The 27916-nt window shown below is 34.1% G+C and overlaps 3 protein-coding genes and 1 pseudogene across 3 annotated transcripts; all 4 read left to right on the forward strand.

Annotated features, from left to right (window-relative positions):
- Positions 1 to 238: 238 nt before the first annotated feature.
- Positions 239 to 981, forward strand: LOC146921595 (NDR1/HIN1-like protein 13; annotated as a pseudogene).
- Positions 982 to 15231: 14250 nt separating this feature from the next.
- LOC146921596 (transmembrane emp24 domain-containing protein p24delta9-like) lies at positions 15232 to 18295 on the forward strand. The gene is made up of 4 exons (XM_085710781.1): positions 15232 to 15493; positions 16984 to 17199; positions 17890 to 17966; positions 18052 to 18295. The coding sequence occupies exons 1-4, from the start codon at positions 15272 to 15274 to the stop codon at positions 18194 to 18196; spliced, it is 660 nt and encodes a 219-aa protein (XP_085566907.1). The 5' UTR covers positions 15232 to 15271; the 3' UTR covers positions 18197 to 18295.
- A 3421-nt stretch (positions 18296 to 21716) lies between these two features.
- On the forward strand, positions 21717 to 23768 carry LOC146921597 (transmembrane emp24 domain-containing protein p24delta7-like). The gene is made up of 4 exons (XM_085710782.1): positions 21717 to 21974; positions 22991 to 23203; positions 23315 to 23391; positions 23480 to 23768. The coding sequence occupies exons 1-4, from the start codon at positions 21765 to 21767 to the stop codon at positions 23622 to 23624; spliced, it is 645 nt and encodes a 214-aa protein (XP_085566908.1). The 5' UTR covers positions 21717 to 21764; the 3' UTR covers positions 23625 to 23768.
- Positions 23769 to 25682: 1914 nt separating this feature from the next.
- Positions 25683 to 27293, forward strand: LOC146921598 (transmembrane emp24 domain-containing protein p24delta9-like). Its single transcript, XM_085714955.1, has 4 exons — positions 25683 to 25966; positions 26512 to 26724; positions 26943 to 27019; positions 27115 to 27293. Exons 1-4 carry the CDS (start codon positions 25733 to 25735, stop codon positions 27257 to 27259), a joined length of 669 nt encoding a protein of 222 aa, XP_085571081.1. The 5' UTR covers positions 25683 to 25732; the 3' UTR covers positions 27260 to 27293.
- Positions 27294 to 27916: the final 623 nt, after the last annotated feature.

Consider the following 27916-nt stretch of genomic DNA (forward strand, 5'->3'; position numbering starts at 1 on the left):
GACCTGATCGTGACTCAACCCGGTAGGATTTCAAGAAGACTTAACATGGTAATATCTTCGGTGGTGATTTCGATTTTTATGAAAAAGGGTACGTTTCTGAACCCGAAATACAACATGTTCTATGGAGTAATTTGGCGCCTTTAGACAAAAAAACGAGGTAGATAATGTCGGCGGCGATACTAAGGAACACAATGAGGACAAAGATTAATATGATGAGCTAATGGAAGCAGCAAAAACAATGTCGGTTCTGGCAGTGTTTCTAGCGAGTGTATTGTTTGTAGTGGAGAGCATTCTCTAAAAGTTTCGACGAGCATTCTCAGATACCTGTAAGTTTTGTAACTTGCCCCCATCTTTTAGGGAAACTGGTGGCAAGTTACAAAATTTTAACGCGTCTGAGAATGCTCGTAGGAACCTTCTGATAATGCTCGCCGCTATAAACAATACAATCGCCTATTGGAATCAAAATTGCTGCTCCTTATGCTGGCTCATCGGATTAATCTTCGTCCTTATCACATTCCTTAGTTTTGCCGTAGACATTCCCTATATTGTTTTGCGACCTAAGGAGCCGAAATACTTTGTAGATGACATCAACATCAAAGGAATTATAAACATAACATTGTTGTCATTCAAGGTGGCGATCTCCCTGGAGTTCGACGTCTTTGTAAGGACCAATAACCCCAACGATGAGATCTGAATCTGTTATGAGAAAGATAGCTCCACTGAAATCTTCTATAACATGTGAAGGTGATTAAGACGGTGTTAAAAGGTAACTTAAGAGAGGATCGAAGAGCGTTGGCGAAGACACAGATTAAACGGAAAGTGTGTTGATCGTTAAGCTGAGTAAGCCTCTGAAAATAAAATTAGTGTCCGTTATAATGTGGAAGATTACCGTTAAGGTTGACTATGATTAGACTGTGGATAAACTAACGATGAAGGCTAATTGTTTCTAAAAAGTGTTATTTTAGAGTGGATCTTTGGTAATAATAGAAATGATTTTTTTTTAGAGTGCATTATATTTTCTATTGTGGTCACCTACAGATTCACATCCAGGATTTCTAAATTCTACTTCCACTAATAAAATTATGGGAAGATATTGCCAGTGAAAATTAAAATAAGGATGGTCATTCTCACTATTGCCAGTGTATGAAAATGCAGCAAAGTTGAAGTGCTGAGGAATTAAATTAAAGAAAACTCTACATGCTCAACAACTATGTTTTGAAGTCAAAGGGTTGCGGCAAAAATGAATCAAGGTAATGGGGTGTTGCTACATGGTTAATATGTTTCTCTTGTTAATTTGATGTATATTTGAATAGCCTTCTGTTATATAAGAAGTAATTGGTGATGAGAGTATGTGAAATACAACCAATGTAGCACAGACACCAGGTGTATGTATGTGTCATTGTATCCTGACAACACCGGCATATATTTTATATCAATTTTAAAAAAAAATATTGGTGTTAGATGTGTCAATGTCATGTACGAGGTTTCCGTGTTTGTGCTTCATGGACTAGAACTGAACTTTGAATTGCAACGTTGGGGGTTTTAAGAGCATGTTTGGCCCTGCTTATTTTCCACTTATCTTTTACTTCTAAGGAAAAGTGGGGCCAAACACAATTTTAATAAAGCTCTTAATAAAAGAAGTGACTTTTTTGCAAAGAAGGAAATGCAACAAAAGTGACTTTGAAAATAAGATAAAAAAATGAACTTTGGGAGCAACTTTTCGGAGGTATATCTGCTTTTCCTCCTTCGATTCCCGCACTGGCCACTATATTTTTATTTTATTATTATTTCTGGCAAATTGGCGCCACACTGTTTTTCATTTTTGAGGAAAGCGCCAAAACTGTCCAACCCTAATATATATACATTTTCGATTTCTACTTTCTTCTACACCTTTCCTTGTGGCCGCCGCTGACAGGTGCAGGCAGGTACATCATATTTCTTTATATTTTATTCTTTTGATTCCAATTAATCTTGCTTATTTTTTGTCCTTTTGTTATTTTCTTTATCCCTTTATATGATATGCACATCATTCATGTTTTATACTTTTGTTCAATGATCAGATTTTGACTTTTTATTCTTTAGTAACCAACTCATGTTTTATTCTTTATAGTAATAATCTATTACTCTTGTTACAAGCTTCTTCTATATTTCAGTTTTCCTTTTGTTCATTAATCCTGTCATTTAATTCTATATGATCATACGGATATATACCTTGTTTGCTTACCTATCGATCTCCTTCGATCTTTTATTGTTAGAATGATCAAAGAATATTGATAGAATGATAGTATAACTTTGAAGTGATTGAAAAGAGAAAAAAAACGTAAGAATAAAAAAACAAATGACATTTATGCAATATTTGAGCAACTTTAATTTATATTTATTTTCATTTGGTAATGTCGTTGTTTTGAAATTGTTTACAGATGTCATCTAATCATATCAATGAGCAGCATTCAAGAAAAGTTAAAAAAAGAAAATGCATGTTTTATAAAATATGTTATGGGGCAGCGATGATTGCATATGACTATCATATGAAATACTTAATGAAGCAAGGTAATAGATTTCTTTATTCTCATGGATGGAATTGGGTTCGAGAAACTCTTAACACCCCAGGTGAAAGTTATAATATGTTTAGAATGGAAACTCATGCTGTATTGAAACTTGAAAAGTTATTAGAAAGTAAGGGATGGTTACACCCATCAAATGAAATGACATCCTTGGAGGCCCTTGTTATGTTTCTTTGGAGTTGTGCGCATAGCGAGACTAATAGAAACATTCAAAATAAATTTGGAAAATCAGGAGAGACCGTTAGTAGGAAGTTTAGTGAAGTTTTAGAAAGTTTATGTTTGCTAGCAAAAGAAATTGTGAGGCCTCATGATTTTAACTTTACAGAAATTCCGTCCAAAATCAAGGATGATAAAAGGTACTGGCCTTATTTTGAAGGATGTATCGGTGCTATAGATGGAACACATATTCCTGCCATTGTTCCCACTAAAGATCAAATTCGTTATATTGGCAGAAAAGGATATCCAACACAAAATGTCATGTTAGTCTGTAATTTAGACATGTTATTCACTTTTATTGTTGTTGGTTGGCCTGGTACTGCACATGACACACGTATTCTTACATCAGTCCTTGAAGAAATGAAAAATGTGTTCCCTCATCCTCCTGAAGGTACGATTAATATTTTTTTTTATAAATAAAATTTGTGATTTATATAATTCTGACAATAACTTTTATGCATAAATTAACAATGATTTATTTATTTTTTAAATATTTCTAGGAAAGTATTACCTAGTTGATGCAGGATATCCAAACATGAAAGGATATTTATCACCATACAAAGGTGAAAGATATCACATTCCTGATTTTAGAGATGGCAGTCAAGCACAAGGTATTCATGAAGTATTCAATCATGCACATTCATCACTTAGAAATGTCATTGAAAGAACAATTGGTGTTTGGAAGAAAAGATGGCATATTTTATGTGATATGAGACCATTTCCACTAATCAAACAAGAAAAGATCATAGTTGCAACAACAGCACTTCATAACTTCATTCGATTATGTGGCGTTCAAGATGAGGAATTCAACAAATTGGATCAAATTCCTGGATATATGCCTGAACGTGAAGAAGAAAGAAACATTACTGAAGATTCCAGTTCATACAATTTAAGAGTGCAAGATGGGAGCTACATGGATAGAGCTAGAAATCAAATAGCCACTAAGTTGTTGGAAAACAAAAATCGTTCAAGTTTATGAAGTGTTATGTTTCTAATGTTGAATTAATTTCAAACTCTTTCAATTTAATTTACAATAATGTTTTATATAAGAATTTATAAATTTTCATCTGCTCTAAAAAAAAATCAGTACTTTACAAAATTTAAATGTTTATAAAAAAATGCCTTTTATTTTATTGACGATAATTTGTAATAAAATCTCAAAACTCTTTTAAAAATATTTTACCAAACATATTTTAACTTAAAAGTGCAAATTAAGTTGGAAAAAACAACAAATACCAAACAACTTCAACTTCAACTTCAAAGTTTTAATTTTCAACTTTATTCTAAAAGTAACTTTTATACCTCTAAAAAGTAGGGCCAAACGCACCCTAAGTTGTGGAACTTGAAGTCTCATCAACAACACCACAACGACATATTCGACTACATAATCACATTTTCCCATGATGTAAAAAAGTTCTCATCAGCGTTTATGCAAACCTCACAGCTCGGCGAATGACTAATAGAGGTGGAGGTATTGGTATTTACATTACAAATCACCCGTCACCACCCAAAGTTCTCACACTGACAACAAGATTTGAATCCATGATCATGCGGTGAGTCGACTTATAACCAATTACACATGATGTAAGTTCACTTTTTAATACATGTAATTAAACCGAATCAAATCGACTGGTTCTCGGTTTTTTATTTTGAGATTCAAAGTACCAATAAACTTAATTGATGCTAACCACCACCAACCCCCCCCCCCCCCCCCCCCCCCCCCCCCCCCCCCCCAATTTATTCATCTCAGTCCCTCTTCACACATATTTTGATGTTTTGAGTTTGTTTTAATTTCAAGATGTTTAAATTTCAGGATGTTTTTTTTTTTCGAATTTGTGTTTGATGAATGGTGGATGTATGAATGATTGAAATATTTAAAATTGATGAAGATGTGTTTGATGAAAAAACAACTCTATCAAGTTGCTTACAAAACCCTGTCTAAGGGTGCAATATTAATTACTCCTCTGGCTCAATGAAGCTCTTATATTGGAATATTACAAGCTTTAGAACCGGTGGTACAATTGTTTACATGTTGGAATTCACATTTTAACAGGAATGAAATGCTTGTGCTGATAAGCTGATTAGTAATGGTAATGTTATTACAAATGTTGTCGGGTGGTTTATTTGCCTATTTTTCGCAGGAAGGATTTTTACAAGGACAAACTTGGCCTTCCGGATTTTAGATTTCCTTAGTTCCCACTTTTGTTGTTATTTTTTAAGGTTTTTGCCTAATCCCCCACTCTTGTACAGTTTTCCCCTTTTTAATAAAATTTTAAAGCAGGTGGTAGAGGATGGGAGCATCTATAGGGTGACAACCTCGTCGGGATGTTTAGCTTCTCCTTGATGCCTTCTTTCCTAATCTTTGAGTACGGTTAATTATAAAAAGTTAAACAAAGAATATTTGTTTTCTCGAAAAAACTCACGGACTCGTAAAAACGTCATGAACTTGTAAGAATATACGATTCTATATGAGTCTATGTTGGAACACTAGTTAAAGTCTAGTGAAAAAAATTGGAAAGAAAGAAAACACTATGAGAAACTAGTGTGTGGGTATGTGACTTAAAAATGTCCCACATTGGAGAGTCACCCCAACTAGTAAGTGTTTATATAAAGGTGGGGTGACCTCCAAGGGTGTGCCCTTGGGGTACCCATTTTTGTGAACGGGTGAACGCTTACAAAATACATATATCACACGCGCGCCGCCGACCGGCCGGGCCGGGCTTGGGCTTGGGTCGTGGGTTGGAAAATTGATATATATATTTTTTGTCACTTGAAAATGTTAAATTAATTAATTAATTTTTCATTATACGAAAGTGTTCGCGTAACAAATTAATGTGTTACATTTCGATCCGATCCAAACCAGTATCCAGAAACTTCCGGATATTTCCAATTAAAGAAAATGTGTTTGCTTTGCTTAAGGATTAAGCAAGCTTAATCCCCAAGTCACGTGTAAAACGCGTTTGCTTAAGGATTAAGCAAACTTAATCCCCAAGTAATTCTCGCGAACTCTGCCTATAAAAGGAGAGCTCCCCCCACTCATTCTTCACACCAAAATCTCACAGTTGATGCTTCCTGTGCGATTTTCTCTCTTCTCCCTTCGATTTTAAATCGTTCTTCTTCTTCTACTCCTTTCTGTCCCATCGATTTCGAATAGAGCGGTTACGTACCGTATCGAGTGGCTTCGATCAAACGATTGAACCATACTTTGAGGTGTAATTCTCGAGCGACTATATACTGTGCATTATATACTCGTAACAGTGATCTGGGCTGTTTTATCCTGGAGACGGCGTGGTTGTTAGTCTACCTTGCACAAACTAGGGTAGTGCCGCGAAACGTCTTAAAGAAAGCGACCTGGTCGTGACTCACCCAGTAATTTCGTTCGGTATAATTTTTAAATCGAAAAACAACAATTTTAAGACGTTTCGTAAACATGAGTACCAACAACGAAATTACTGTATCTGGAACAGCTATCGATTTCAACAAACCGTTTAAGTTTCACGGTAGTAACTTCAAGCGTTGGCAAACAAAGATGATGTTTTTTCTAATTACTAAAAAGGTTGCCCACGTCTTGAAGAATAACGTACCTGTGATACCATCGATGTCGGTTCCTATGGAAACGACTAGTAACGGTAAGACAGCAGTGGCTACAGATGCTTCTGTATCTGCGACAAATGCTGAGTTGGAAAGGCTTACGGCCGAACATGCTGAAAAGGTGAAACAGACTGAAAAGGATATACTCCTCTGGCAAGATGATGATTGCATGTGCAAGAATTATATTTTGAACTGTCTTGCGGATCATCTATATGATCTGCATCTTATTCATAAGACAGCTAAGGATGTTTGGGATTCTCTTCAGAATAAGTATAACACTGAAGAGGCTGGATCAAAGAAATTTGTTGTGAGCCGGTACCTAAACTATAAGATGAACGACGAGAAATCTGTCGAAATACAATCTCAGGAGCTTCAGAATATAGCTCATGAGATTTTTGTTGAAGGGATTCAATTACCTGAGCAGTTTCAGATTGCTGTGATAATTGATAAACTGCCCCCTGCTTGGAAGGACTTCAAGAATGCCCTTAGGCATAAGACTAAGGAGTTGTCTCTTGAAAGTCTGTTTACTCGACTTCGTATTGAAGAAAAGGCAAGAAAACAAAAACTGAATGAAGAGGTGTTTGCTGTCTCGAACAACAACACTAAAAAGAAATCTGTGGGTGCTGTTCTGAAGCCTACTGGCAAACAATTTAAGAATCAGAACCGCCCTGCAAATAAGAATTCCAATCGGAATAAGAATGGGAACCCACCAAAGGTCCCAAGAGCTCAACCATCAAAGAATGACCCTGCTCAACCGGTTAATTGCTACAATTGCGGACAACCAGGTCATATGGCACGAAAGTGTAGAAACCCATCCACTAGACCGGCTCAAGCTCAGACTCACTTTACAACAAATGAGGAGCAGCCGTATACTGCAATGACAACTGAAGTCAACATGGTGGGTGGATCTGATGATTGGTGGATCAACATGGTGTGTGAATCTGATGGTTGGTTCTTATTTGGCATGCACGACTCTGTCACGTTAATAAACGAATCATTTCTAATATGAGCAATATCGGTTTAATTCCTAAGTTATCTTTGAATGAATGTTAGTTTTTCTTTGAATGAATTTGAAAAATGTCAGTTTTGTAGTCAAGCAAAAATAACAAAAGGATTTCATAAATTTGTAATAAGAGAAACCGAACCATTTGAATTAGTACATTCTAATATATGTGAACTTGATGGTAATCTGACTAAAAACGGGCAAAGATACTTTATAACTTTTATTTATGATTGCTCTGATTACACTTTTGTGTATTTAATGAAAAACAAAAGTGATGCGCTTGATATGTTTAATTTTTTGTAAAAGAAATTGAAAATCAATTCAATAATAGAATCAAGCGCTATCGTAGTGACAGAGGCACCAAATATTTATCACACACATCCAATGAGTATTATAAAGAGCACGGAATCATTCATGAAACAACTGCACCTTACTCTCCTGAGATGAACGGTAAAGCGGAAAAGAAAAAAATAGAACCTTTACCGAATTAGTAGTTGCTATCATGCTTAATTCTGGTGCAGCGCCTCATTGGTGGGAAGAAATTTTACTGACTGTTAGCTGCGTGCTAAATAGAGTACCTAAAACTAAGAACAAAATTTCTCCTTATGAAATTTTGAAGAAAAGACAACCAAATTTGTCTTACATTCGAACATGGGGCTGTCTAGCCTATGTAAGGATTCCTAATCCCAAGAGAGTAAAACTAGCCAGTAGAGCCTATGAATGTGTATTCATTGGGTATGCCTTAAACAGTAAAGCATATAGGTTTTATGACCTAAAGGCTAAAGTGATCATAGAATCAAATGACGCCGATTTCTATGAAACGAAATTTCCCTTTCTATCAAGAGATAGTGGGGGCAATAGTGGGGGCATAAATATGAACTATACACCTGATCACAATCCAGTGATTAGGGATAGTGATAAGAGCATCATAACTGATGTAACAGAACTTCGAAGAAGTAAGAGAGCAAGAACTGCTAAAGAGTATGGACCTAAATATGTGGTCTATACATTAGAAGAGGATCCATCAAATCTTAAAGAAGCTTTGTCTTCCTTGGATGCAGACTTATGGCAAGAAGCCATAAATGATGAAATGGATTCTCTACTGTCTAATGAAACATGGCACTTGGCTGAACTCCCTCCAGGCTGCAAACCAATAGGTTGTAAATGGATTTTGAAAAAGAAACTGAAACCTGATGGAACTGTTGAAAAATACAAGGCACGCCTTGTAGCCAAAGGTTTCAGACAAAGAGAAAATATAGATTCTTTCGATACCTACTCACCAGTTACTCGAATCACATCCATAAGGGTACTAATTTCCTTGGCTGCTGTTTATAACTTGATAGTACACCAAATGGATGTGAAAACTGCTTTTTTGAATGGTGAGTTGGAAGAAGAAATCTATATGGAACAACCTGAAGGTTTTGTAGTTCATGAACAGGAAAGCAAAGTCTGTAAGTTAGACAAATCTCTGTATGGTCTAAAACAAGCCCCTAAGCAATGGCATGAAAAGTTTGACGACTTAATGATTACGAATGAGTTCAAAGTGAATGAAAGTGACAAATGTATCTGCTACAAGTATGATAAAAACATTTGCACTATCATATGTCTATATGTAGACGACCTACTCATATTTGGGTCAAACATTCCTGCCATAAATTCTGTGAAATCACTGTTGAGTAACAACTTTGATATGAAAGACCTAGGAGAAGCTGACGTAATTCTTGGCATCAAGATTACTAGATCAGATAAAGGAATTTCCTTGGATCAGTCTCACTACGTTGAGAAGATATTAAGGAAATACAACTACTTTGATTGTAAACCTGCAAGCACACCCTATGATCCAAGTGTAAAACCTTTTAAGAACACTGAAGATGGTGTTAGACAAACTGAATATGCGAGCATCATTGGCAGTCTCAGATATGCCACTGATTGTACTAGACCCGACATTGCCTATGTCGTGGGACTCTTATGCAGATTTACAAGCAGGTCAAGCAAGGAGCATTGGCATGTTATGGAGAGAGTCATGAGATACCTGAAAGGGACTATGACATTAGGACTGCATTATCAAAAATATCCTGCTGTACTTGAAGGGTACAGTGATGCAGATTGGAACACCTTGTCGGATGATTCCAAAGCGACCAGCGGCTATATATTTAGCATAGCTGGAGGAGCTGTTTTCTTGGAAGACTAAGAAAGCAGACCATTCTGGCTTAGTCCACAATGGAATCTGAGATGATAGCACTAGCTACTGCTAGTGAAGAAGCAAGTTGGCTAAGATCCTTGCTAGCTGAAATCCCTTTATGGGATAAACCGTTGCCAGCTGTGTTAATTCATTGCGATAGTACCGCGGCTATTGCAAAGATTAAGAATCGTTATTACAATGGTAAGAGACGACAGATAAGGCGAAAACACAGCACGATTAGAGAATGTATCTCTAAATGGAGCGGTTAGAGTTGATTTTGTACGTACGAATGAAAACTTAGCTGATCCTTTGACGAAAGGACTTAATAGAGAGAAAGTCCAAGAAACATCCAGTAGGATGGGACTAATGCCTATAGCCCACGAATGATGGTAACCCGACCTATATGACTGGAGATCCCAAGACTTAGGTTCAATGGGTAAAAACAAGTCATGAAGTGGTAGAACATGCTATGAGAAAAAGAATTTAGAAAGCATGATCCTGCAGCGAAAGAAGGATGAGGTAATAGTAACTCTTAATGAGATCTATACTCTATGTTGAGTGGGGTACACAGCTACAGGAGTACCCTTGATAGACTCACCTATACGAATGTGGAACTTAGGCCGGTCCTATGGAATTTCGAGGCAGAATTCCTAGAGCATTCGTTAAAACCGGGATACACGTGCAGGGCCTTAAAACGCACGGGCTTTTAGAATACACCTATGAAAAGGTTTGTGTGTGGATTCTATGTCTGAGATAGAGTTCAATGCTGTAAGCAACTCTTGTTAAATCAGAATACCTTCCACTATGCAAAGGTTCAAGTTGTTAACAACACCTTTGTATATTAGCAAATCTTATGGAAACGTTTTACGTTATTTCTCGAAACCATTTTGAAGTCAAGTGGGGGATTGTTGGAACACTAGTTAAAGTCTAGTGAAAAAATTGGAAAGAAAGAAACCACTATGAGAAACTAGTGTGTGGGTATGTGACTTAAAAATGTCCCACATTGGAGAGTCACCCCAACTAGTAAGTGTTTATATAAGGGTGGGGTGACCTCCAAGGGTGTGCCCTTGGGGTACCCATTTTTGTGAACGGGTGAACGCTTACAAAATACATATATCACACGCGCGACGACGACGCCGCCGTCCGTCCGTCCGACCGGCCGGGCCGGGCTTGGGTCGTGGGTTGGAAAATTGATATATATATTTTTTGTCACTTGAAAATGTTAAATTAATTAATTAATTTTTCATTATACGAAAGTGTTCGCGTAACAAATTAATGTGTTACATTTCGATCCGATCCAAACCAGTATCCAGAAACTTCCGGATATTTCCAATTAAAGAAAACGCGTTTGCTTTGCTTAAGGATTAAGCAAACTTAATCCCCAAGTCACGTGTAAAACGCGTTTGCTTAAGGATTAAGCAAACTTAATCCCCAAGTAATTCTCGCGAACTCTGCCTATAAAAGGAGAGCTCCCCCCACTCATTCTTCACACCAAAATCTCACAGTTGATGCTTCCTGTGCGATTTTCTCTCTTCTCCCTTCGATTTTAAATCGTTCTTCTTCTTCTACTCCTTTCTGTCCCATCGGTTTCGAATAGAGCGGTTACGTACCGTATCGAGTGGCTTTGATCAAACGATTGAACCATACTTTGAGGTGTAATTCTCGAGCGACTATATACTGTGCAGTATATACTCGTAACAGTGATCTGGGCTGTTTTATCCTGGAGACGGCGTGGTTGTTAGTCTACCTTGCACAAACTAGGGTAGTGCCGCGAAACGTCTTAAAGAAAGCGACCTGGTCGTGACTCACCCAGTAATTTCGTTCGGTATAATTTTTAAATCGAAAAACAACAGTCTACCTTAAATAAGACAATGAAATACAAGGATAAATGCAACATTACATAAATCAGGATCAATTATATGTTGGTTGAAGATCCACAACTTATTCTTAGGTCCTCAACTGCAAAATATGCCTTCAAGCTCTATAATTTTGAACCATTTGCATAGAAACATGTCTGTCTTTTATATATCTGCTTTCAGTAACGAAAAAATTATGCCCTGATTTGTAGAAATTGTGGCCTAATTGCATATTTAAGTTCAAAACACAATGAGAGGCTACTAAAATCGTGGCCCGATTTGTAGAAATCGTGGCCCAATTTTTGTCAAGATGAAACTCTTAAAATTTCTTCAAAATCGTGCCCCGATATACAGAAATCGTGGCCCGATTTCTTGCCTTCACCGTCTTCTTGTTTGATGTCTTTCTCAGCTTCGGAAACACTAAAAATCTTCTAAAGTCTACTAAAAATGCATACAAACAACTAACAAAACGACATATGACAACATGTCGTCACAACCCCAAACTTACATCGTTCTTTGTCCTTAAGGAACAAAATCATTAATGAAATTCAACAGTAAAGTAACACTTACCAAAAAATGGTGTTTTCAAAAGTTCATCTTCTAACCATTAGCTGATGAACAGGTTTGCTCGACCAACTTCCCTTTCCACAACTTCTCACAACTGTTTAACAAAGGTTTCTCACAGTCGACATGCAGGTCCGCCATATTACCATAGGCTTGAAGAGTTTATAAACAGTCAATCAAAGTCAATGTAGAGTACACACTTTAAGGTTTTTACAGGTTATAACGGGGCTTAGGTGAAGGGTGGATAATTTTTGGGAAAATAGGTTATTCAAACAAATACAGTAGAGCGTATCCTACATTATTTGAAAGTGCAATAATTTTTAATCAAATTACCCCTAAAACTAATACAAGAGTACTAGAGACATGTTTTTGAAAATAAGACCTTTTTTAGATATGATTTGATTGCCTCAACTTCTTTTTCATTTTTTTTCATTTTCATATTTTTTAGAGAAATTTTTTAAAAATATCTAGAGTTCTCTTTTCATTAATTTTAGAGGAAGAAATTCAACTCATTTCATTAGATAGTAAGTTGTTAATACAAGGTGGTACATCAATAAACAATTGGGAGCTAACTTCTAACCGAGTTGCATGTATTAATAAACTATCCCATTTGTTTTCCCCATGATGAACTCTACCTTAGAGTTACTAAAAGGAGTGCTAAACAACTCTCTACAAGAATAATGCTACCAAAGTCGTTGATACTACTATTGTTTCCATTTAAAGTACCACCAACAATCTTCGAATCCAGAGAAAAATCCGTGTTATCAAAGCCTAACTCAGGCACCCACTGCAACAATTGACAAGTCCTAATGCCTAGCTAACTAATAATCACCGAGCATAATGGGGCAAAGCAAGTGTTTTTTTTTTTTTCCTAAATAAACATCCATCGGTATCTACCTGGGGCTGATTTCTGTCAGCGTATGCTGTTTGCATTGCTCGGATCTAATGTAATATTTGTAGCTGGTATAGCTGAGGTTCGTCTCATCTCTTGTGAAAGCTTCCAGTCTTGTAACTTAGACACGAAGACTTGTGATATTGTTTCATTCACCTGCTGCCATAACTTCAAAATATGCCGCTTCCAAATACTCCATAGAAATAGAATAGATGAAAATAAATGACATTGTGATGGTTGGAGTTGAGACAATAGCTGAAACACTATTGTGGTAGAGTTATCAAATCATTGATGACTTGCTCTACATCATCATATAGGTTCGATGCTTGCCATACTTGAATCAATCAGGGACATGTAAAAAGAGCGTGTAATGTATCTTCACTAGCATCACATAACATAACACACTTAGAAGGCTCAATATTTTCTAAGAACATATTTATTCAGGGCAAAAATTGGTTCAAGTCCAAGCTATGTGTGGTGAAGCATCTTCAGTGCCAAGGATGTCGTGAAAGGTGGCGCAAAGTCAAGTATTGATACAGGTACCCGGATACTACTGATGGACCAACCTTGCTTAGCGTCGGGTGACAACAATTTTTCCCACTCAAACATGTAATGTACAATTTCTCTCAATATGTGTCAGTGAACTGATTGGAGATAGAGTATATGCAGAATCTATTCTGAAATGGAAGAAAATAATCACCAAACAAATGCGTTGATTAGCAATTTGTCAAACCACGTATAAAAGCAACCAATGGAAATGAAGAAAAAAGAAAAATTACGTGTATTTTCCAAAGGAAGTCAACCACATAACAACCCAAATCTGGACAAACACATCTAACGATGGACGCTTTGACCGTAAATTGACAAATTTGAAGAGTATAGAGGCTCATTTTTATAGATTAAGGAACCATTTAAAAACCCATATATTTACAGAAAATATATTTTCATTTCACTGTCCATGATAGACTAGATTTTCTATTTCTCGTAAAGTTTGGATAATTGGTAATTTTTTTCAACTCTTCGAGTTTTCTCTCCGATGACGCTCATAAATATTGGTTTCGCCTTCATGCTAATAGGTCGGCTGGGTCTCTTTTTGTCATCACCTGGTTGGCTAAACATGGTGCTCAATTGGATGTCGGTTTAAAGTTGTGGGTCTCTTCCCCTCCGCAAATTGCTCATGTGCTTTTGACGGATGCCTCAGGTGTCGAGGCTGCGATCTACAGTAGTTAGTTTTGCTTGTTTCTGTTCTTTCCTTTCCTTGTAATAAAAAAAAAAAGACTGATTTTCTATTCATCAACAAAAAAACTAATTTTTCCTTGAAAAAAAACAAAAAAACTAATTTTCTTAATTTTTTGAAACATTCAGCATTCACGCTTTTTTTTAGAGGCATACACTGTTATTTATAATAAAAAATCAAAAAAAAATTAATACAAGATATTTATATTTTTTTTCGGAGACTCTCCCCCTCCAAATGTTTTTCTTTCTTTTTTAGCTAAATAAGTGATTTTCACATATTTTCAATCTTTCTTCTTTTGTTTTTTGTGATTTAGTCGTTTTTGCACAACTTTTTTTGTTATAGTTTCCCGACTTTGTGTTATGTGTTTTTGCCTTCTCGTCTTAGTGCAATGTTTATTTGATTCAGGTTGAAAGATTGATTATAGTTTCCCGACTTTGTGTTGTGTGTTTTTGCCTTCTCGTCTTAGTGCAGTGTTTATTTGATTCAGGTTGAAAGATTGGATTTGAGCAAAGTGCTGATCCAATCAATAACTTTGATATTCGTCAACGTTTCTAGATATAGAGAAATTAATATTCTGCAGACTTGAATATAGATTAGATGTTTTATATATAGATCTATATATTTCGTAGGCATAGGTACTCTGCCATTTTATACTATTAATATGGATGTTGTGAGTTTGTTCGTAAAATCTGTTCGGTTTTTAGTGACTTTGAATTTGTGTTATATTGATACATTAATGAATATCGTTTATTTTGTAAAAAAAAAAAAATATATATATATATTTATTTTCCTACAAAGTCATTAGTGAACTCGGATCTAGAATATTTAAGTCAAAGATATATCCTTTTAACATTTGAGTCAAACTTCCCTAAAAAAATAAAGAAATTGAGTCAAACTTGAATTTTTTTTTTTGGTGTTAAGTCAAACTTTGAATTGAAAATTGTAAAAAAAAAATTTATTACTGAAAATTTTAAATATCATTGCTATCATAATTTTGGTAAATAATCTTTTTTATTCCAATCTTTTAAATGATATTAAATAGCCTTTATTAAATAATAATTTGTTTAGCTAAATTGGAAACAAGTTGATTTTGCACATATACATATATCAGAGAAACAACCCTCCACCATTCGAAATCAACACAATTAGGACATTTATTTGTGAATATGATTGGATCAAACCCACAAGCACATTTGCTCTTTCTTCTTCTTCTATTGGTAGGATTGTTTTCATGTTCAGTTCAATCCATGAGGTTTGATTTGCAAACTGGAGTTACTAGATGCATTGCTGAAGACATAAAGAAAAATTGGATGACAGTTGGCAATTACTCAATCGTCAATCCAAATGAGGGTCAACCTTTGCCATCTGACCACACTATTACTGTTCAGGTATATTGATTTTTTTATTCATTATTTGAGAAAAAAGAAAATTCAATCTTTTTTGTGCCCGTTGTTCAAATTCTTGGCCATTTAACAAATGGCTCAGAGGATTATGATCCTTTCATGTTGATAAATATACGAGGAAATAATGTGGTGGAATATTTAGACCTTTAAACTACATAGAGGGAGAGAGTTTTGGAAAAGAAAGGTTGTAGCTAGGTCTTCAGATTTACAACTTGAGAAATCACGAGAGACAACAATTGAGGGATCTTTTACATTGGTTTGATATTTATTTTTTTTGGAAAGAAACATCTCCTATTCATATAATGCAACACTATTTGAGAGAAACATCTCCTAGTGTGTGTGTGTTTGAGTCTGCGTGCGTTGCCAAGCTTTTTATTTTGAGTGAAATGATTATCTATGTGTGAGTTGAACAACAAATCTTATTATTAAAATTAATTTTAGATTCAGAAGTTTCAATTTTTAGCTTAAACTAAAATCATTTTGAAAGATAAAAAAAATTCTACTCAAGAGCAATTAAACATATCAGAATCAATTACACACTTCTCGAATCAATTTTGGTTAGTGAACCAAACATATGCTTAAGGACACTCTAGTCTCTAGATACTAGTAGGAAATAGTCTTTCAAATTGTTTGAGATGAATACCAAATCAACAAAGAAATGTTATTTTATAAAATAATTGTTCCTCTTAGCTAGATATCTAAAATTACATTAAAACTTGATTAAACACAACTCCAAATCATTTTGATTTGGGCACACACGCACAAGTGATAAAAAATAAAAGAAAAAAATTATCATAATGTATATTTTAAAAGTAATTTTCTGATATGTATTTTTATATGCGCTCATCCAAATTATTTATATTTTATGAGTAATTCTTCTATAGATACAACCCCAAATAAAGATTATTTAGACACACCCACATCAAATGAAAAATATTAGAAGAGAATAAAATTAAATGTGGACTATCAACTTCACAATTCATCACTTTGTCTTGTCCCAAGACTTGTGCTTGAGGGGTTGTGGACCGTCTATTTACCTTTATGGGTACATCACCCTCCAGAAGGGCCTAAACGGCCCTAGACGCGTCCTTCTAAGGGTGCCACCTTAGAAGGCTTCTAGAAGCGAGTAGAACCCTCTAAATGTGACTTAGGCTCCAGGTAACTTGGGTCCTAAGTCACGGAAAATCAAGCCCACGATTGACTATAAATAGCCCCCTTAGAGCATTCTCAAGGCATGACCTAAACAGTTTTAAACCCTAATTTTAGATATAAGTACAAGATGATATTGACTTATATGGTTAAATTATTTTTGTTTTAATTCTTTTCATTTGATTTCAGTGTGTCCAAATATTTTTTATTTGGGATTGTAACCGTAGACAACTTGCACATATTTAAGTTCGTAAACAATCAAGTATTGCTTGTAAAATTGAATATTGATGGGTTATTAATCTGATTTAATTGTTGTTGATGATTAGGTATCTACACATGGAGGTTCAGCCAGCCATCATTTTGCACAGCATGTTCAGTCCGGACAGTTTGCATTTGTGGCACATCAAAGTGGTGATTACTTGGTGTGTTTCTTTGGGGATAAAACACATGATTCCCAAACAACACTCTCCATTGATTTTGTGTGGAAAACTGGTGTGGCAGCCAAGGATTGGTCCAAAATTGCAAAGAAAAGTCACATTGATGTAAGTTAAATAGTCCCTTTCAGTATTATATATATATATATATATATATATGTGTATATATATATATATATATATATATATATATATATATATATATATATATGTGTGTGTGTGTGTGTGTATATATATATATATATATATATATATATATATATATAGATATATAGACACAAGGGGAAGTCTTACGTTATTGCAATTATTTGGTCACAATTAATTGATACATGCTTTGTCTAAGGTGCACAAGAAATATTTTGTACCATGTACAAGTTTTATTTTTCACATTGGATCAATTGATCACATTATATCCTATCCTATTTGATCAAATGATAAATCTTATTGATCTAATGGTGGAACCAAGCTTATGTATGGTGCAAAACATATATAATTTGTGCACCGTAAAGTTCGTCCTTGTTACTACTCGCCTAATTGCAATGTTGTTACCAAAGTGGTCCTGTAAACACAATTCAGTGGGTAGCTGCAAGAACAATATTATGTAGGGGTTGGAGTTAGAACTCTGAACTCTTCACTTTTCCACATTTAAAATGTGTGAGCTCCGACTACTAGACAAGTTGACAAAAAATGAAAAATAAACTTTCAACAACATAAAAAAATATCTTTGCAAAAACATGATGTTTGTTAGAGGAAAAATATGTCATGGCATGATTTGATTCATTAATTAATATGTTATAGAGAATGCAACTAGAGGTACAGATTTTGCAAGAAACTGCATTGTCCATCAAGGAGGAGATAAATTATCTTCATGAACGGTAAGCATGCATATTTATTAGTTTATTCTTAATCCAATTTTCAGGTACATGATTCTAATTTAATTGACTATTTTTACTTTTCCAGAGGTGTAGAAATGCTAGATTTCAATTCAACAACCAACTCGAGAATGTTATGGTTGAGTTTTGTTTCATTTCTAATCTGCTTCTCAGTGGCTGGATTGCAACTATGGCACTTGAAGACATTTTTTAAGAAAAATAAAATCCTATAATTCTTTTGTTATGATTTAATTATAAAATTTTTCTTATGTGCTCTGTAAGTTATTGCTAATTTATACAGGATAAGAATAATGAGGTGTCTAAATTGAGTGGGATTATTCCTATTTTTATTTTTCTTTTTATTAATGGCAAACAGTTTCATTGTTGATTCTTTTGTTGATTCTTTGTTGATTCTCTGTAAGTTATTGCTAAAATAGTTTTAGTGTATCTTTTAGTCGCTCTTAATATAATTTCTCTTCAATTAATGAACAACTAAACTTTTGAGAAATGCTACAAATTTCTATACCATTCTAATTTTTAGATTATTCTACTAAAGCCTACATATAATAGACATTTTTAGAATAATGTAAAATACTTAGGTGTAGAAAATCATTCCAAGAACTCTCTAAAGAACATACAATCGACGTTTCAAGCCTATAAATAGGCTACTTATCCATTTTAGTGCAAGCAACAAGTTAGCTATCTTCCAACACTACAAAGTGCACTGCTCTTGTTCAAGTTGATATAATTCAGAGTTCTCCACAAATTCCATTTCCACTACTTCAACTATTTCGTTCTATTAGATATTGAATTCAATTAGTTAGAACCCTAGTTTGTTGTTAACTGTATAGTTAACTTGAGAGTCAAGTAAGCCGGTTTGTTTGTGGTTTAAGTAACCTCAGTTTGTTACAAAGTGTTTGTTACAGGTCTCTATGTATATATATATATATATATATTTTTTTGACAAGACTCTATGTATATATATACATACTCTTTGATACTTTGTAAATAATAACAAGAGATTCATTACTCTCATATTAGAATCTGTTTCAATTTTCTATTCCTTTTAATTCACTCTCAAACCCTCATTTTCATACACAAGTTTCTACACTTTCTTCTACTTTGTTTTATCACTTCCAAAATACTAACATAAACTTTATCAAAGTTGAAACCAAAATCAATGCGTCTAAGTAAATATATTTAATAAATAGTTTCTTCACATATTCATCATCTCTATCTCTCAAATCACGTACTCATGGTCATTCATCATCTCAAATCACGTATTCATCACTAAAAGGCACAACAAAAAGCGCAAACAAACTTCTCAAAGAGGGAGATTGTGTAATTGGTTTTGATTGGCTTACTTCTCTATTTCTGTTTGCATATTTCCTTCTAGGTTTAACCGACTGTCGGTGGATGACTACACGTCCCTTTGGTAGAAAAACAAATTGCACATGTAAACCAACATGATTGACTTCATAAAGTTAGACATTAATATCTGAAACTGCATGTTTCTAATCTGAAGGGTAACATTCTGGGTATATCAAGAAACAAAAAACTTCTCTGTACTCTATTCGAAAACTATGGATTAGTAGGATTGATTCGGACTAGTGCGGAGCTTTGTATTCTTTTACTGGAAAAAGAAGAAAAATAATTGTGTTTCAGTTTCACTCCATCGATAACTGCGTCAACATTTTCTTCTTCAATGTCCTTTTATCGGAAAAAGTAAAAAAAAAAAAAAAAAAACTAACAATTGATTGATTGAAATTCTAGTAAGTTGGTTTAAAAATGTTACAAGTTATCTAATTTTAGGTGGATTTTGAAATCAGTTTAGAAATCCTACGGATTTTCTTTAGGCTTTGTTTGCGAGTTTGGAGGGGAAGGGAGGGGAAGGCTTGGGAAAAAAAGGAATGAGCAAGTGGAAGAAATAGAGGAAAATGGGAGGGGAGGGCTTTGGGAGGTTAACTTTTCTTCATAATATTAAACCCTCTTCATTTGGGGGAACTAAATAATTGTATTGTAGGAGGGTTTTGGAGGGTTTATATGAAATCTTCATATTTAATCTATGTTGTTATATTATTTTTAAAATTAAAAATATAGTAATCATATACATTAATTTATCATTCTCTAAAAAACTACTCTTTTAAAAAATTTGAAAAATTTCTCCATTTTTCCTCATATTTTCCACCCCTCAAACCCTTCCCTTCCCCTCCCCTCCAAACTCGCAAACAAAGCCTTAACCTAGATAAATTGAATTTAGGTACAATCCTTAGCATAGGTAAATTGAGTTTACATGTAGGTGTACGTAAACTCAAATCACGTAAACCTCACAAACTTAAACAACTCATCTAACGGTTATCAAATGCAAACGACAAAACAAAAATAGAAGAAATAACATGAAAACTCATACAATCATTGTTGGAAAAGCGACTTACCTATGTAACAATTTTGTCGAAAGACGTATTCAATCTTTACTGTTTGGGTTGCACCCCCATTGGATGTTTTTTAAGAGAGGAGGGGAAGATTTACTGTGAGAGAGATGAAAAAGAGATTTCGACAAATTTCGATGCATAAGAGCAATTTTGATATTGTCAAATTTTTTTGATGAAATTTGAGTGTAACCAGATATTTAAGATTTACGTAGAAAAAATCCTAATTAAGTCGATGAATTTTATATACTTTACTAAAAATAATAGAGTAATATATACTTTTTCGGTGAATTCTATGGTGAGGGTTCAATTAAGTCCCTCACTGGTGGACCACTTTTTATTCATCGTCGGATTTGATGAAAGGTTTAAAAATAAAAATAGAACTTTGAAAGATTGCTACACACAATCATACCCCCTGTATCTTCCACAATACCCATAGGAGATCTGAATAATTCATACACGGTTGTCGCGTAAGTTAAACATATAGAGAAGATGTGGTTGCGGCCAGAAAATGAAATTGAACCTTCCCAAATTGAACTGTGTTCGTGTCCTTGATGCATTGGCATGTGGCAACAATGGGAAACATATACATAGATAATTTCTTTTAATTTCTTCAAAAAAAAAAAAAAAAAAAGATAATTTCTTTTAATAGTTTCAGTGAATCAGAAATAATACAAAGTGAGCAGCAAGCAATTATTGTCATTTCTTTTGATTTCATTTCATTGCAACATCTTTTTCAAAATTATTACTTTTTCCTTAAACAAAAAATTGAATGGAAGAATAAAGGTGTGTCGATGAATCAAGGACTTATTTCTGTACATTGGTCCAAATAACATTTCAAGATCTTTCATTTGGGGAAATACCTTGATTCTCCTTCTCCATGGCTGCCATCATAAGCACGCTAAGAAAATGTTAATGCAAGGGAAACAATGGTGGATATGGACGTTTGGTAGCAGAGGAGGGTGAGGAAAAAGATGTGTGATCTAACGCATACGGTGTATAATAGGATGTATAATATTGTAAGTGGTCCACTGGTGAGGGACTTAATTGAACCCTCACCCTAGAATTCACCATACTTTTTCTTTTCTTTTTTCAAAAGAGTAGCACTTAACTTTTTCCGTAAATTAATGGATTTTTCCTAATGTAAAGAAGGAAAAAGGTAATAGCCCGTTGAATGCAATAAATACAAAACAACCAATGTGATTGAAGGAAAAAAGAAAAAATTGCGTGCATTTTCCAATGAAATTTAACCACGTAACAAGCAAAGTTGGTAAAACACATCATCAAAAGATATTGTACTTGTAGTACTAATTGACCACCGTCCACTGTTTGCTACCTCCACTAATTTCTTCTTCTCATTTCACAAACTATTATGATCATGGTTGAATTAAAGCACCAACCCTATTTTCTGTTTCTTCTTGTTATAGCTGTGGGACTGTTTTCATGTTCAGTTCAATCCATGAGGTTTGATTTGCAACCTGGACATGCTAGATGCTTTGCTGAAAACATGAAGAACTATTTGATGACATTTGGCAACTATTCCATTGTCAATCCCAAAGAAAACCAGACCCTCACCGTTCGGGTATGTCCATTAATTTATACTAGTGTTGAAATGAAATATGAGCAAAACGTCAAATGTATTTTATAAAAGTTTCTTCTTTCTCATTGTCAAGTCCTAAACCGAGTTTCATGATTGAAGAATTTATCTTTCAACTAAGTGACCTTTCAGGGTTGAAGTTTCTCATTGTCAAATGTATTTGATATAAAATTTAGGGGAAATACTTTTGATTTTTGACTTGTTTTTGTTATATTATTTTATTTTAAAGTATTTATAAATAAATCAATCTTTTTGTACCAATCGTTCAAATTTTAGTAAAGAAAGTAGTTGATGAGAAAATTAACGTTGATTTTATATGCATAGCAATAAGTTTGATACAATGATATATGATCCTAACTTATACACTAGGCATGACAATCTGATGGTGATCCGTCTCTGTCCCTTGTCTTTACCCCATCTTCAATGGGGATGAGAAATTGAACTCCCGACGGAGTCAGATATCCCCACAATCGTCAAATTATTTTTTATAATAATTTTTTTCCAAACCCAAATGTGAACCACTCCAAACTTATAATTTTCCCCAAACCCGAATCTACAACGGAAAATTAATTTCCACCAGTTTTAACTTAAACTAATGCATTTTGGGTAGGAAACACATCCAAAACCACCTTGTGTATTTGTCAATTTTAAATCAAAGATGTTAACGTTATAACATGTTCACAGTGATTGAAAAAAATTCAAAAACATCTCAAAAGTAGAGATAATATTTAGAGACTTGCATGTTGCTTAACAACATACACTAAAATAAAGTAATTTCGTACATTTGGGTTCAAGGTGGGTATCTGTATACCTGTTACCCATCAGGTAGGTTTTGTTGCCACATCTAAATATACAACACTTGAGAGAGAAACTCCTCTTAAACACACTCTAGATACATTTGTTTACTATGATGTATAAACAACAAAAGGTTAATTATTTTATAAAATAATCGCTCAACTTAGCTAGATATGTACAGCTGAATGTTGGTTGTTGATGATTAGGTATCTTCGCAAGGAGGTACGATCTCACATCATTTGGCAGAGCATGTTCAGTCGGGGCAGTTTTCATTTGTGGCACATGAAAGTGGTGACTTCTTAGCATGTATCTGGGGGGATGAAACACATGATCCTCAAGTTCTCTCTATTGATTTTGTGTGGAAAACTGGTGTAAATGCCAGGGATTGGCCCAAAATTGCAAAGAAAAGTAATATTGATGTAAGTGAAGTTGCCCTTTTGAGTGTTGTATAAAATGTTGAGTTTAAAGTACAAAATTTGTTAGAAGGAAAATATTTTATGGCATGATTTGTTTTCTCGAACATGTTACAGAGAATGGCATATGAGGTACAAATTTTGCATGAAACTGCCTTGTCCATTAAGGATGAGATGTCTTATCTTCTTCACCGGTAAGAATGTACATTTCTTTGTCTATTCATAATCCAATTTTCAGGTGCATATGGTTCTTTTTTTAATCTACCTTTTTCCTTTTTCCAGAAATACAGAAATGCTAGAGGTCAATTGGAGAACCGACAGTGGAATGTTATTGTTTATTTTCGTCTCATTTTTCGTCAGCTTCATAGTAGCAGGATTACAACTATGGCATTTGAAGACCTTTTTTAAGAAAAATAAAATCCTATAAGTTTTTTGTTAGATTTTACTTATATAATTCTTCTTATGTGTTATGTAAAATATACTTGCATCATTTTACAAAGTACAATGGTGTGTGTCTGAATTGAATCGGGTTATTCCCTATATTATCAATGGAAAACAGTTTCATTACAAATAATATTCTAAGCAATTGCTGATTCTCTGTTAGTTGAAATCAAAATCGACGTGTTTAAGTAGTCGGGTTTATGAAGTGGTATAATGACGACATCTGCTGGTTTAGCAGTAGATGGTATAAGGGATAAATGGATGAGGAATTTGTTCCATCTTTTCTTGAATGATATGACAGTCGATTTTGATATGTTTGGCGTGTTCGTGGAATATGGAGTTGTAAGCTAAGTACAATGGTTGTCGCTAAATAACATATGTAACTTTGTTAAACGGAATGTGTAGGTCTTCAAAGAGAAATTTTAACCATTGACGCACCATGTAAGACAGGCCAAAGCTTTGTATTCAGCTTTAGAGCTTGATCTGAAAACGGTGGATTGTTTCTTCGACTTCCAAGAAATGAGAGACGATCATAAGAAAATTGCATATCATGTGGCTAAGTAAGAAATAATTTCAATGTCGGCTTTAGAGTGGACATGAAGTAGCTTGGAAACATTTTGGTTTATCTGTTTAACGTTAAAGGAAATACCCGGTCGTGCCGTTTGTTATGTATAAATGGTTGCCTATGAGTCTCATAAATTGAGTTTGGTCCTCGTAAGGGGCATAATCTGAACTATGAAGTTTTAAGGAAGTTTCACAAGTTATTGGGGATGGTTCATTGGCAAGGTTATCAAAGTCTTTAAAGAATTTAAGGGTGTATTTTCTTTGGTTTAAAACTGTTTCTTTCTCTGATCCAGCAATTTCAAGGCCTAAACAATATCTTAATTTTTCCAAGACCTTTGATCTTGAATTTGCTGTCCAAAAAAGTTATAACATGGTTAATTTCATCTATGTCATTTTCTTTGAGAACAATTCATCAACACATATAAAAGAGGACATCAAATTTAGTATAATTGTGTTTAGTCGCTGTCACAGAAGAAATAAGAGAATATGAAATTTTAGAGTAGCATTGTTTACTTGCTTATTTTATAGGCCATTGATAATTTTTGGTGTTTAAAACCACGATGACAATTTGTCTCATTATGACATGTAGAGATACTTGTTGTGAATTCAGATCAAAACTCACACCAATAAATTTTGATGCGCGAAGCAAGGGTCAATGACAACCAATAATCAATACAATTGCAAGCGATAACAACAAATCTAACCACAATCTAAACCAAAATCAGAATTGAATCGGAAAACGACAAGATAAAAGAATAGTATAGAAGGCGATCAACAAACAATATTGTTTATCCATTTGGTCCAATAATAACCTACTGTGAGGAGAGTGATCTCTCCAATTCAATATCAAAGAGTTCTTAGCAAATAGATACAAAAGGTTAGAAGAAATTAACCTTCGACTAGCTCTCTAACAACAAACATTAATTTCTACCATTTTCCCGAATCTTCTCCCGTAGCCAAGAGACTCAATGATTTCTCTACACTAATTATGTTTATCTAATATACCTTGTATCGATAAATGAGATTTGGAATCGATTTTATATATGGTCAAGAGACCACCTTTGAATCGATTTTATGGTCTAGAATATTATTTGCTAAGGTAATTAGCCTAGATATAGGAAAATTAATTAGCATGACACAATTTAATGGTCTTGAATACTTTCACAGTATGAGTTTCACAGTCAAAATTGTGTCTTATCATGTGTAAAATGGTTGACTGCGATATATATTTTGAAATAAATAGAGAATTAATAATGACAACGAAGGTCACCCATTTGCGCCTTAATAACCTTTGACACTGGTTCAGAGGTCAATATAAAATACATCCAATACTAATGAGTTATTACCATTTATTAATGTATACCTTATAGGCCCACATTGACTTTGCTCATATACTTTATAAATCCTCAATAGATTAATTTCCATAGTACTCACCACCCTCCTTCCACTGTTTGGAAACAAGAATTACACACAAAAGTACGTGTGTTTTGATTCCTCCACTTTCTTCTTCTCATTTCACTACTACCTATCATGAATATGTTGGGATTAAACACACAACAACCCTATTTGCTTTTTCTTCTTGTTGTTGCTATGGGACTGTTTTCATATTCAGTTCAATCCATGAGGTTTGATTTGTCATATGGTAAAGCTGCCAGATGCTTCTCCGAAGACGTAAAGAAGGATTCTGTGGTATTTGGCAATTACTCCATCGTCAATACCAACGAGGCTAACCCTTTGCCCCCTCACCACACTATCTCTGTTCAGGTATTGATTCATAGGCTAATTTTACTTGCACACGTAAGAAAATATTGTAGTATACATGAATTGTTTTCTACCATTAAATCAATAAATCATATCATATTTTCTTGGATCTAATAGTAGAACTTATTGCTCCTATAGTGAAAAAAAATTCATGCATAGTATAACCCCTACCTCATATGTGCACCCAATTTATGTAATTGCACATTTTATTTCAAATAAAATGTACTAACTTTATTTATATTCATATTTGAAAAAGAAAAATCATTATATCTGTTTGGACTATGTTAGAAAAAATTTGTCTAAAAAAATTTGGGACCATATATACAATTTGCAACCATAAATTTTAGATCAGGTTTTATTCATTTGAAATATGTGCTAAAATAACGGATGGATCGAAAGTTCTTGTTCAATTGGTAATGGCGATAAATGCGAATATGCGACCTCACATTTTTGTGTTTGAGTTTCAGATGATTTAGTACTCACTTGAAGTTGATTGTCGAGTTTAATTAAGGTGTATTATTTAATATTTAATTGTTGATGTTGATTAGGTGTCTGTGCATGGAGGTAAGGACTCAGTTCATGTTGCGGAACGTATTCAATCGGGGCAATTTTCATTTACGACATATCAAAGTAAAGAGTATATAATATGTTTTATGGATACATCTGACGATCACCAAGTAATACTTTCTATTGATTTTGATTGGAGAGTCGGAGTGACGACTTTGGGTCGACCCAATATTGCAAAGAGAAGTCACATTGATGTAAGTTTCTCAAAATTTTAGTATAAATTTGACATAAAAAACTATCACGGTCGTCACCTCTCAAATAAGTTTTGTAGGGTTCTATTTTCCTATATATCCATATCTTAGGGTTTCTTTTTATTTTCTTTTCGGGTTTTAACAATTGACACCTTCGCCAAAAATTTGTGTCGGTAGAACAAGATTTTATGTACCGATTTATTTTCTTTAACATGTGACAGAGAATGGCATTTGAGGTACAAATTTTGCATGATACTGCTTTGTACATTAAAGAGGAGATGTCTTATCTTCTTCGACGGTAAGTAAGCATGCACATTTGTTTACCTATTCTTAATTATTTTTGGTGTAAAATTCCTATTATAACATACCAATTAATTATTTTTATTTTTTCAGAAATGAAGAAATGCTTCAGCTCAATTGGATAACCGACAATAGAATGTTCTTGTGGATTTTCGTTTCATTTTTTGTCACCTTCTCAGTAGCAGGGTTACAACTATGGCATTTGAAGACATTTTTTCAGAAAAAGAAACTCATATAATTTTTTATTATTGCTTAACTTTAAACCTTAATTTTCTTATGTGCTCTATGAAAATTTAAATGGAAAAGTAGAATAGAGATCGATATGTGTGGCAAATGCTATATTGTCATTGATGTATTTTACATTAAATAGATGAAGCATTTGTACAAGAATAATGCTTAAGTGTATTCTTTCTTTATTGCCAATTTCCTATTCTCTTTCATTAACTTTCTTGAATTAAAGATAAACAAATTAAATTGCTTCAAAACAAAACCTTGCAGATTATGAAAGCATAGGAAAAATTTGTTTCACAATAAAATTTTACAAAACCGCCTTTGTCATAACTGTTGTTTCCATCACTGCGTTGTTTGTAAAAGCACATGAAATACCAGATTTTTTACAGTAAAATACTATAAATCATGATGATAGCCGATCACAATAATCCAGAAAGAGAGGCTAAGAGTCCATTGTTTCAAAATCCATAAATAATTGAAAGTCTCCTAATGAAATTAATGTGCGTGGTAAATGTTATATGGTGCATGTCGTGTGACAAATGTGTCGTACCATATAACACTACTCATTAAAAATGTGGAGGGCAGGCGGGGGTTTTAAGAGGTGCTTCAAACTGGTAGAAGGATGTCTCTTTATTGAGAACATGCCAGCCTGTGTCTACCGATT

This window comes from Medicago sativa, chromosome 5, assembly GCF_051527215.1.
Source record: "Medicago sativa cultivar Bolivia chromosome 5, Bolivia_mono, whole genome shotgun sequence".
In the NCBI taxonomy this organism is placed as follows: Eukaryota; Viridiplantae; Streptophyta; class Magnoliopsida; order Fabales; family Fabaceae; genus Medicago; species Medicago sativa.